The sequence below is a fragment of the Podarcis muralis genome, chromosome 14, assembly GCF_964188315.1.
Source record: "Podarcis muralis chromosome 14, rPodMur119.hap1.1, whole genome shotgun sequence".
NCBI classification, from domain to species: Eukaryota; Metazoa; Chordata; class Lepidosauria; order Squamata; family Lacertidae; genus Podarcis; species Podarcis muralis.
Genome location: NC_135668.1, coordinates 49,370,607 through 49,382,376, shown reverse-complemented (window position 1 = coordinate 49,382,376; position 11,770 = coordinate 49,370,607). Strand labels below are relative to the sequence as shown.

At 52.6% G+C, this 11,770-nt stretch overlaps 2 protein-coding genes and 1 long non-coding RNA gene across 4 annotated transcripts in view; 2 read left to right on the top strand and 1 right to left on the bottom strand.

Annotated features, from left to right (window-relative positions):
- RAI1 (retinoic acid induced 1) overlaps positions 1-2,449 on the top strand; it is a 212,955-nt gene extending 210,506 nt beyond the window's left edge. The window contains exon 6 of the mRNA XM_077918681.1: positions 1,346-2,449. Within this exon, the coding sequence (XP_077774807.1) occupies positions 1,346-1,360 (15 nt within the window). The 3' untranslated portion in view covers positions 1,361-2,449. The remainder of the gene's footprint in view (positions 1-1,345) is intronic.
- A 4,052-nt stretch (positions 2,450-6,501) lies between these two features.
- The window catches only part of SREBF1 (sterol regulatory element binding transcription factor 1), a 44,202-nt gene continuing 38,933 nt past the window's right edge, over positions 6,502-11,770 (bottom strand). For both annotated transcript variants that reach the window (XM_028705739.2, XM_028705740.2), the window contains exons 18-19: positions 10,327-10,438; positions 6,502-8,687 (exon numbers count right to left, since the gene is read on the bottom strand). In XM_028705739.2, the coding sequence (XP_028561572.2) occupies positions 8,464-8,687; positions 10,327-10,438 (336 nt within the window). In that variant the 3' untranslated portion in view covers positions 6,502-8,463. The remainder of the gene's footprint in view (positions 8,688-10,326; positions 10,439-11,770) is intronic.
- LOC114584159 (uncharacterized) lies at positions 8,683-11,451 on the top strand. Its single transcript, XR_003703637.2, has 2 exons — positions 8,683-8,813; positions 10,721-11,451. It is a non-coding gene; the product is annotated as an uncharacterized LOC114584159 (long non-coding RNA).

Sequence of the window (11,770 nt, the reverse complement as noted above, 5' to 3'; positions counted from 1 at the left end):
GTACAGTTAAGATGTTTGCAGTATACGCTTGAAAAAGTAAATTGGAACAAACTTGTGTTGGCCCTCTAGCCTTTCCATGCGGCCCTCAGAACTCTCCCCAAGCCAACCCTTTACCAGCCCTGCTCCTTGGGTGGTTTTGCCTGGCCAAAATATGCCCTTGGGCATTGACAATGCCTCTTGCTTAGCGCCTGGCCAGAGGTTGGCAAGGCAGGCATTGCTGGGTGTAAAACCCTCCACCTTTTGCATGGCTGAAAACACAGCCAATTGCCCAAAGGGAAGAGCCACAGGCAGCTCCACCCCCTTTCCCCTCCGGCCCTGCCCTCCACCAGCATGCAGCAGAAGGATGGATGCCTGCCTGCCTGCAAGGGGATGCAGGCCTTGGGCGCCCCTTCCGCACTATATGAGGCATCCCCCAAGCGTGCCACTGCTGCAATGTGCAAAAATGCCCCTGATCTCCATTAGCGGCTACGCAACATTGGCTTCTTGGCTGCAACATCCATTCTATTTTTACTTTAAAAAGGGGGAGGGGAGGAGGGAAAAACCCCAAACCCCTTTCCTTCTTCCTGCCTGTTTCCTATTTTTGCCGTGTGCATTTTTATGCCTGCACACAAATAGCACACGGGAGGCTGCAAAGCGCTTGCGGTGTCAAGAGTGGGGTGGGGTGAGAAGTCGTGGGCGTCTGGCAGGCCCGGGGGCCTCGCGGTACCAATTAATGCAGGCCAAGCGGAAGGAGGCGAGGGCGGGGGGGGGCAAAGGAGGGGGGTTAGGAATAAGACACCCGAGAAGCTGGCAAGGCAAGTGCTATTGTGAGCTCGGCTCCCCAGCAGCCAGCTTGCGCGAGAGATGGATGCGTTTTTTGCTGCCCCCTCGCGATGCGTAAAAACCACCAGACTGGATTCCTTTTAAAAAAAAGGAAAGAAAGGAGGGAGGGAGGCAGGAAAGTCAGGGGAGGGGGCCATAAACACATCTCTGCAGACTGTCAAGGGCTGTGCTTTTATTTATTTATTTTCTCCGGGGCTGCGGGAGGCGCACGGCGAGCCTTAGCAACATGAATTATTCCCCATGAATGAACCAAGGGAGTCCTCTAGCTGTCAGCCACCAGCCCGGGCTGCGTCAAGACCACCGGGCTGCCCCCGCCCGCCAGCCAATCGGCGGCCACAAAAGCCCGGACCGGATTTATGGTGGGGGGGGGAGAGACCTGGTGCGGGTGGGGGCGTTAAGCGTTGCTTATATGGGCTTATTATATTATATTTATGCCTTTGGAGGTGCAGAAAGGGGCCAGCTGAGCAAAGGATAAACCCACCTTTCGTTCTCTTTTATTTTGCTTTATTTTATTTTTTTGCAGAAGCAGCCGTTGTAATGCGGAGCAGGGAAACCCGTCGCCTCCACCCAGTCGCCAGCCTCGGGCAGCGGCTGCAGCCAAGATGAACTCTGCAGGGGAGAGGCAAAGCGAATGTATCTCGGCCCGGTTGCCCGACCCTCCAGCCCATCCGCCCTCCTTTGCAATAGTACTCTAGGATGGGGACCCACCCCGGCCGCCGCGCGGAAGAGCCCCTCGCGCCAGCTCGCTTAGGTGCCTGCAGTTTCTCACCGAGCCGACACCCCACCCCCGAAAGGCACAGAACTCCAGCCCAACTCCTAAGCATCTCCCGGCGTTCAGCCTGGGGGGACGACGACGACGCAGGACCTCGGCTCCGGTTCCCGATCTCCTCCTCCTCTGGCATTTTCCAAGAGCCTCTCCAGGTTGGCACCGAAACCAAAACCCACTTGCCGGTTCTGATCCTCGCTCCACCTCCCGCCCTTCTCTTGAAAGCAACCCAGAGCCGGTTCAGGAGAGAAGAGGAACTCCGGCTCCACGTTTTCATTCCTCCTTCCCCGCCTCCCCCGGTTCCCCTACTTAGGAGCTGTAACCAATACTGATAAGCTAACATCTTCCACCTGGGACACGGCTACTGACAAAACCTGGCCTGGAGTTTGTTAGGGGGTGGGTTTCTTTTTCTTTTTCTTTTTTTCCCTCCACCCCCCCCCCTCCCTTTTGCGTTTCTCCTCCTCGCAGTGAATCTCGAGGCTTTACCTGCGCACCACCCTTTGGAACTTGCAATCCTTCGGCCAGATTTCATCGGAAATCTGAAATCCCAACAGCACCGGTCCGAGTTCACCTTTCCAGACTTTCTCCGCACGGGAAAGGTGCGGGCGAGGGGGGAGGCCAGCCGGGGAGAAAGGCTCCTGCGAAGCATCCCGACAGGTCGCCTTGCCTTTCTCCCCCAGACGCCGGACTCTCCGAGCCCGCCTCGCCCTCCTCCGTCTCTTTTTTCTGATCTGATCTAATTTTGCCTTCAAACCTCATGGTGTGTGTGCGTGTGCGTGTGCGTGTTTGTATATATCTGTGATCAGCTTGTAAAAAGAAGCGCCCCGATGTTTTTTGAAACAATGCCGCGTTGCTTTGGTTCGTTTGCTCCTTCGTTTGGCTTTTGTCCCCCGTCCTCCCCTCGCCGCCCCTTCCTCCCTCCCTTCGACCCCATTTGAAGTCCCCATCTGGGTCCGACCCCCGTCTCGGCCCTCCTGCCCAGCGCGAAAAGGCGGCTCAGGCACCCAGGAAGGTCGTCTTGGAGAAAAGTAGCTCAGTTCGATTGGGATTCGTCCCCGCCATTCACCAGCAGCGAAACTCGCGAGGCAGCTTGCAGGCTCTGCGGGATTTAAAAGGAAAGGGGGAACGAGTTTCGCGGAACACTAGCGAAGTTCGATTGGGGCGGGAGGGAGAGTTTCGCACGCCTCTGCCGGCCTGCGAAGGGGTTTCGCCACACTTTCCAAGCAGATTCCCTGCTGGGTTTCACCGACTCCCAAACGCACATTGACGCTTCTTTGGGATGGGAATATTTCTCTGTTCCTCTGGGTGGTTTCCGGGAACAGGGCACATACAGAGAAGGTTGGGCACACTCCTCCCTCCTGGTGCTTTTGCCATGCCAATGCAGATCACCTTCCATTGGAGTTTGTGGCAGGCGTGTCCAGAATTTGAGCAGATCCTGGCTCGGCTCAGGCCCCAGGCATTTCCCTTCAGCGCCTGACCCGGATGGGGAGCTACGCACTGCACCCTACTCAGAAGGGACCCTGTTGCTGCCTCCCCAAACCTGTTAAATGATTCCAACCCAGAACTGCCTCGCCTCCTTTTTAGCAGCTGAAGCTTTTCCTGGTGAAGTGGGGAGAGGGGAAAGCTTCCACCATACACCCCCATTTCACCCAAGCTCCTGCTAAAGGGAGTCTGGCATGCCTGTGGCAGTCAGTATGCCTATAGGGGAAGCAGCTCTCTCTGGACCTCACCGTGTGCCACCAGAACCATGGTTTGAGCCACCGCCAAAGGACCAGTAAGCCACCCCTCCACACGCCTGAGGATAAGGGTTAGGTCAGAGCCATGGTTTGCAGAGGGCTGTGAAAACTCATGTAGCATAAGATAAGTCTCTTGGGAAGCAAGGGTGTCGCTCACTTGAGGTGGCACCATCTTCCTTGCAGATGGCCTCTTGCCTTGGTCCCACCCTGCCAGACGGGCTCAACCAAGTGCCACAGACCTCCTCTTTGCAGCTGGGCCCAGTCCAAGGCCTTCCGTCAATGGGCTTGCACACCAACACACATCATCATTTTGTTCCATCCCATAAGCAGGTTCTCACTTGTCCTTTGAACAGCACTTTCAACGATGTCCACAGGGCAGCTTCCCACATCTTTGGTCCAGGACTTTGATGAGAGACCAGAAATGTGGACAGCAATGCCTAAAAAGGCAGTGGGGGAGGATGGGAGAGAGGCTTTAGCGTAAGTTTGAGCACTTACTTCCTTTGCACAGAAGCTGAGCTGTGGTTGCACCTGCCCGGTTTTTCCCCTGTGCATACATGCAAGCGTAGCCAATAGGGCGCCTTCCAAATGATGCTAACTGCAACTTCCATCATCCCTGACTGGGGTTGGTGGGAATTGAAAGTCCAGCAACTTACGGAGAGTTCCCACATTAGTTACTCCTGCTTTTGAGGGTGTCCCCTGAACAGAAGGGATCTTAGAGGACTCTTTCTGCTTAGCTATGAAATCAGAACACCCAACCACACAGCTTCAGGGTGGAAAGTCAGCCTGGAGGGAGGGGAGCGTTGGTTCAGTATTCTGGTTGCAGTCGCCTGTGGAACGGCTGTACCATCTCCCTGCTTATTAACAGGACCCAGAAATTAACAGGTACAGAATATGCGCAAGGACCGTGAATGTGTTGCTATGTTTCGAAATTCCATATTGGTGTTGCCCAGTCCAGGAAGAGGAGCACATCTGGGCCCTCTCTGCTCCCATGAAGCTCTCCTGTCTACCCTTCCAGTGGGATCAATAACAGCATCCTGTTGGGTTCCTTTGCCCTATTAAGAGAGACCACGCAGATTCACGCTTGTAACCTGTCTGTTTCATGGTACCCTGCGCTCTCTGCCATCGCCATTGCTACGCTCACAGCTTGCCCCGCAAGGTTTGGCTGGCCTGTTTCAGAAGCACACCTTATGAGGGCAGGCTGGGAAAATCCCTGTCCACCCCACCCCATGCCCCGCCACCCCTCACCACACGGCATCGTGACCCCGACGATCTTGGCTGTCTTTGAATAGCATCCTGTACATAATGACTGTAAAATGGCGAATCGTGTGTATTATATATTGCCTCATTCTATAGTGTATATATATGTATACATATACATATATATAATATATATGAAAGACTGTAAATGTTAAAACTAGTGTTCTTATTTAGTATATTGCTTCACACTGAAGATTGTGTGTAACAAGCTGTTTCTAAAAGAAGTTTATTTTCCTTAAGAGTTAAAAAAAAGAGAGAGAAAAAATCAGGTCATTGCATTCAAAAACATCAATAAAGATTCAATAATTGTTTTGGATGTTTGCAGAGTCCCCTAGTAAACTATTTTTCTGCCACCCCCATCCATTGAGGGAGTAAGGATAGATTAACCAGTTGCTCTAATCACCCAATTCAGTAGGTGCCCAATAAGCTTGAGCCAATCGCCTGCCAATCCAATCAATTCAGGCATCACTCAGTCCGAGGTAGCGTACTAGGCTCCCCTACAAAACCCCCACACCTGAGACCCACGATGGGAAGCCATTGATCGGAGGAAAGTGTCTCTTTCCAGGCAGAGGAAGATTTGAAACAGCAGCAGCGTAACAGGTACGAGGACTGCAGTGCAGATTTCAAGGTCAGGATGGGAACGAGAGAGGCAGCCTGTGCGCGGACATGTGAGGGTGTGCATGAACATATACAGAAACCCGCCAGAGGAAGAACGATGCTATATGCATGGTTCCCACTGGTACCCGAATAATTGACCGCCAAGGGACCTGACCAGCATCTCTGCTTGGAGGAAGGAGAAGACGCCCATGCAACAGTGATCACATCCACTGTTTTAACTAAGGGATGCGGAACCTGTTGCCTCCTAGTTGTTGGACTACAACCCCCATCGCCCCTGACCTTGGGTTCATGCTGTCTGGGGCTGATGGGAGTCGCAGTCCACAGGAACTGGAAGACCAGAAGCTCCACACCCTTGGTTTAAACACAGACGCTACTCAACAACTATACTACCAAAGGAATGTTTGCACAGACTATTAGGTCATTACAGATGATGTATCAACATTCCAACCCTTTTATGGGAGTCAATTTGCACAATCTAGTGTGAAGTGAGTGCAAATAGGGGTCTTTATAAGAAAAGAAGGTTTGCCTGTTTGGAGAGCACAAAGTTGCTTTGGCCACGCATAGCCTTTCTCGATCAAACAGAAGCTGCATCCAGTCTCGCATCCTCTTTTCAGTCTTGCATTCAGTGGCCAGCCAGAAGCTTTCAGGTAAGGCGTCAAAGCAAGACCACTGGTGCTCCTGCAGACCTGGGTCTTCACTAGAGCACTGCCTCTCTGAACCTGGAGACTTCATACAAACCACCGTAACGAACCGCCATTGGCAAACTTGTCTTTGGTCCACCCATGGATTTGAACGGAGGCATGTGGGTCTCATGTATGTGGGACGCGGGTGGCGCTGTGGGTAAAAGCCTCAGCGCCTAGGGCTTGCCGATCGAAAGGTCGGCGGTTCGAATCCCCGCGGCGGGGTGCGCTCCCGCTGCTCGGTCCCAGCGCCTGCCAACCTAGCAGTTCGAAAGCACCCCCGGGTGGAAGTAGATAAATAGGGATCGCTTACTAGCAGGAAGGTAAACGGCATTTCCGTGTGCGGCTCTGGCTCGCCAGAGCAGCGATGTCACGCTGGCCACGTGACCCGGAAGTGTCTTCGGACAGCACTGGCCCCCGGCCTCTTGAGTGAGACGGGCGCACAACCCTAGAGTCTGTCAAGACTGGCCCGTACGGGCAGGGGTACCTTTACCTTTACCTTTATGTGGTCTCAAATGGCAGGTGGTCTCTTTCCCACTCCTCTCCGTGACCTGCTGAGCCCCGCTCAAGCATACTCTATTCCTTTCCCACTCCTTCAATAAAGTGTCACAGACAAAAGAGGTATAAATAAGTAGGTCTTTTATTTTATCATCTGTACAAAAAAACCTCACGCTATGAAAATAACTTTTAAATGGAAGAGGCGTGGCTGAGCGATGCAGATTGAGGAGGGGTGGGGTGCGCTAATATCTCTCTCACACACAGAAACACACCTGAAATGCTCCTGCAACAGAAGCCCTGAAGAGGGCACAGTTCATATTCCCACCATGATTAGGCCGGACCTTCCTGCCTCTCCCATCACACCTGCGCCCCGCAAGAGGAAATTTCTCCATAGCAACAACATCCTTAACCCAGACAGCCTGATGGAACCAACACTGGGGGTGCTTGCTGTTAGGACCAAAAATCCATTTGGAGGGATAGAAAATGAAGCAGCTTGCCCCTCTGACCTTTCATCATTACCTTTCCTGTACACTTGTAAAGCTAAATAAAAAAACCCCAGAGAGAATAGTCTGCTTTTTCTTAAATGGCCTGGCCGCCTTTTCTAGCAGGACTCCGGTGCCTTTTAACAGCTGATCGGCAGGCAGAAATTCAACCGATGAAGTGCCCACAGCCAGCAGCTCCAAGAATTAGGGCAGTGGACATGTGTTTGCGTGTGAATTCTACTTTGGGGAAAGCCTGCCAGAAAAGGAGTGGGTGGAATATACATGTGGCAAAGCTTTCTTAGAAATCCCTGCACACACGCCCTGCGGTGTGGTAACAAGACAGTGACCGCATGCTAGCATGGGGGTCCAGAACACCCAAGCCAGAAATCCACAATTCCCAGCCCACCAAAATATAGCCAAATCATTCACAGGGAGCCACTACAAAGGGTGGAGAGGAGGAGAACTTTCTTCTGTAACTGAAGCACAAAGTTTCTCCTGGAGACAGTTCCACCACGTGAATATCCAAGGGGAGGGTTGCCTCGGGGAAACCCATGGCCCACCTCCAGAAAATCCCAGACCCATAGCACTCTGCCCCTTGACAGGAGTCCCCATCTGCCCTCAGAGGACGGAGGAGGAGCACGGCTCTGGAGAAATGGAGCTCACATCTAAGCTGCTCACATCTGGCCAGAGAGATGGAGGGGCATCCTGCAGTGCTGGTGGTTTGCCACCAGGGGTCCCCTTTGCCTTGTCATGGGCTGCTGGCAGGAAGTAGGGGAGACTATCTGGGGAGGTGGAGACAAGAGAGAAGAACAGAGGCCAGCCAATGGGAAACCGGGCAATTGCAAAGCCGCCAGCCCCCCCATAAGGGGTGCTACAATGGAAGTGCAATGAACCACCACAAGCCATGTGTGCATTTGCAAGGGTGTGTGTGTGTGTGTCTCAAAATGCAGAATCTAGTTGCAAGAAACTGAACAAAATGCACTTGCATCCCAACCAGAATGGCTCTAAAAAGCAGGTTATCTCCAGCCTTTTCAGACCCAGGGACATACTTCTGACCCAAGCATGCATTTAGGGACCCAATTCCTAACCTTTCCTCATTTATTTGCATGGTGGCGCTGCTCCTGTTGCAACCCACGCTGGACTTGCTAGCCCACCAGTCGAAAAACCAGCGCTGTCAAGGACGTCCGGTTTTTCCAACGCTGCCTCAACGCAGCCAGCGATCAATCTCCCTTCTCCCCCATTTCGATAGCAGGATAAGCATGCAGCCCGGAGGTGCCTCATCCCGTCACCTTCTCAGAAAACACCACTTGCTTGCTTGCGCTCCCCACCCCCCAAGTCACATAGGTCTGCTCAGCACACACAGCCACAAGGAGAGGGGCTCCCCCCACAGAACTTAGGGGAGATGAGAGAGTAGCCCTGCAGAGTAATGATTACCTAGAGAGAGAGAAAGAGGGGGGATAGCCCGGCTTCTGTAGAACACGCCAGATCCTTTGTCTCGCCTGCCAGAGTCCAGGAGAAAACACGCGCCATGTGCTTAGAGGGGTCGCCCTTCCCTCTCTGCCCTCTTCCTCCTCCCCACAAGTCCTCCTCGGTGCCCCCTCTCTCTAGCTGGAGGTGACAGTGGACCCGCTTCCGAGCCGGATGATCATCTGCTGGCACTCGTGAAGTGTCCTTTTGTCCCCCAGCTTCTCCAGGGATCGGGCCGCCTCCGCCAACATGCCCATCCTCTGACTGGGACCCAGAAGGAAGGCGGGGGGCAGGTAAGAGCAGGCGAGGAGGAGGGCCTCGGCTTGCTCTCGCGCCGTCGGCTGGCTCTCGTGGTCGCTGGCTGGAAAGGAAAACAATGTCGGAAGCTCAGCGGGATGGGGCACGGAAGCAAGAAGTGGCCCTGCACGAAAGGACAGGCCACCCCCAGGGCCGGATTTAGGTTTGATGAGGCCCTAAGCTACTGAAGGTAATGGGGCCCTTTCTATGGCCAGCTGTCCTTTGTCAACAACAAATTGTCGCTGTTTTTTGTGTTGCATATATGCTATAAGGTCATTTATGAACCTAATAGGCATCTCAAGCCATTTCCACATAACAAAATATGTATTTGATCAAAGTAATCGTTGGACTGAAATACAATTAAGAAGTATATTAACAGTGAAATACAATTAAGAAGTAGTATATTAATAGTGAAATAATTAAGCTCTAACTGTATGTAGGTTTTGTTTTATTTGTTTTTCATCTTATATTTTGGAAACGTACATCCATTTTTTTTTTCTTTAATTTTTTTTAAATTTAAAAGCTAAATTGTTTAGCTTATATGTAAATCCAGCACTGGCCATTCCCCCCCTGAAGGCAGCGTGGTGCAATGGTTAGCATGTTGGGGAGAGTCCAGGGTTCGAATCCCCCACACGGCCATGAAGCTCACCGGGGGACCTTGGGAGCCGGTCACCACCTCTCTCAACCTAACCTACCTCACTGGGTGGTCTGGGGGATTAAATAGGAGGGGAAGAACCATGTAAGACACCTGGGGGGGGGGCAGGAATGGGGTGGGGATGTAAATGCAATGAATGGATTAGTAAGGCTGCATCACTGTCTGGCACCAGGACCAATTCAGAGACCCACAGCTTATTTTCACTCCTAATGCTGAGCTCTACCCTTTCAACTAGGGACGCGGGTGCTGCTGTCGGTTAAACCACAGAGCCTAGGACTTGCCGATCAGAAGGTTGGCGGTTCGAATCCCCGCGACGGGGTGAGCTCCCGTTGCTCGGTCCCTGCTCCTGCCAACCTAGCAGTTCGAAAGCACGTCAAAGTGCAAGTAGATAAATAGGTACCGCTCCAGAGGGACAGTAAACGGCGTTTCCGTGCGCTGCTCTGGTTCGCCATAAGCGGCTTAGTCATGCTGGCCACATGACCCGGAAGCTGTACGCCGGCTCCCTCGGCCAATAAAGCGAGATGAGTGCCGCAACCCCAGAGTCAGCCACGACTGGACCTAATGGTCAGGGGTCCCTTTACCTTTACCCTTTCAACTATCCCTCCCTACAGGTGTTGTGATTGGGATGGAGTGTTGCGTTGGAGACTGGCCCCTTAGGGCAAATGGGGCATGTACTCAGCTAGACCCCATCTCTCTGCCTTCCTACAGGTGGTCCAGAGAGGAGCCCCAAGGCGGAAGAGGCATTCAGGTGTGAGGAGCAAAACATAGCTCACTTGGCAGAGCATGAGACTCTTAATCGGAGGGTCGTGGGTTTGAGCCCCACTCTATGATTCTATGAAATCACCCGCAGCTCAGTTGCAGAACACCTGTCTTGAATGCAGAAGGTTCAATCCCCAAAGACATCTCCAGGTGGGGCTGGAATCTCCGCAAAGAGTCACTGCCGATCAGTGGAGGCAGTACTGAGCTGGATGGACCAGTGGGTCTGATTCGGAGTAAGGCAGCTTACGGTGGTTCACGCATGGACCAAGCCCACACCCCTGTCACTCACCTCCTTTGATGCTCGAGGCAACTCTCCTGCGCAGGCTGCGGTCCAGCAGCTGGTGGGTCCGGGTGGGGCTGGCTCGGGCCATCAGCCGGGCCGTCGCCTCATGGAGGAACACCTTTGGGGGCAGGCCAGAGAGTCAGGAACCACCACACTCCCCCCAGCACCACCCACCGCTGCCTCCCACCAGAACCGCCACGAAAACCAGCGCTGTGTCGAGATCTCTCTCCCAGGGTCTCTAAAGTTTCTGTCCTCTGCAAAAGAGGTTTCAGGTTCCCTGCCTCGTTCTCAGAGCACTTATTTAGAAATCCGCCAGAATTCTGGTGGCTGAAGGCTTTCGAGCAGACTTCCCCGTGGCAAGGCAGCCAACTCTCACACGCATGTGTGCTTTTCTTTACAGGAAAGATTTCTCCGGCACTTTGCAGCCTCCCCAGTTGCCTGCACTTCCTGATCTGGTTTAATTGATGGCTGGGCACCCAGGGAGGCTGCAGAGCACAGACCACCAGCGAGATGAGTTGCAGAATGAAAGAAGGGATGCTCACAACAAACACCCCTTGGCCATCAAAAGGAAGGCAAGGATGACACAGACCCTGCACCTGTGAGGATTTCAGCAAAAGTTTGAAACTTAGCACCCTTAACAAACTACAGCCCCCAGGATTCGGGGGGGGGGACCCTCGACTTTTAACATGGTATATGATGCAGGGGTGGCCTCAGAGCCTCACAACATGCAGAGGGCTGCAAATTCCACATGTCAAGCCCTTAACAGCCTGGGACCAGTTTGATTACAAGATATGCCCTCTCGACCAACTGATCAGTGAAATTGGCACAGTTAAAGGTGCCACATAATACCCATTCGACATTTGTAAGAACTCGATATTTTAGTGTGGCAGCACCTCCACTTTGGAAATCCCTGCCTATTGATAGCAACCAGGTGCCTTCAAGTGTAATCTCCAATTCTTGCACAGACAAGTCTATTCGGATGCTTAGAAAGTGGATGAGAGTTCTGACCACTTTCTAGTCCATTGCTACGTTAATTTTACGAAAGCTTTAAATTATTGTTGATTTCATGGTATTATCTTTCCGGTAAACCCCTTTGAAGGTTTTTTTAAAATAAAAAACAACAGCAATCAAGCCATATATAAATTTGGTACGCAGGCTGAGACCCTCCCTGCCCACGGACTGTCTTGCCAGAGTGGTGCATGCTCTAGTTATCTCCCGCTTGGACTACTGCAGTGCGCTCTACGTGGGGCTACCTTTGAAGGTGACTTGAAAACTACAAATAATCCAGAATGCAGCAGCTAGACTGGTAGCTGGTGGCAGCCGCCGAGACCACATAACACCAGCCTTGAAAGACCTACATTGGCTCCCAGTACGTTTCCGAGCACAATTCAAAGTGTTGCTGCTGACCTTTAAAGCCCTAAACAGCCTCAATCCAGTAGACCTGAAGGAG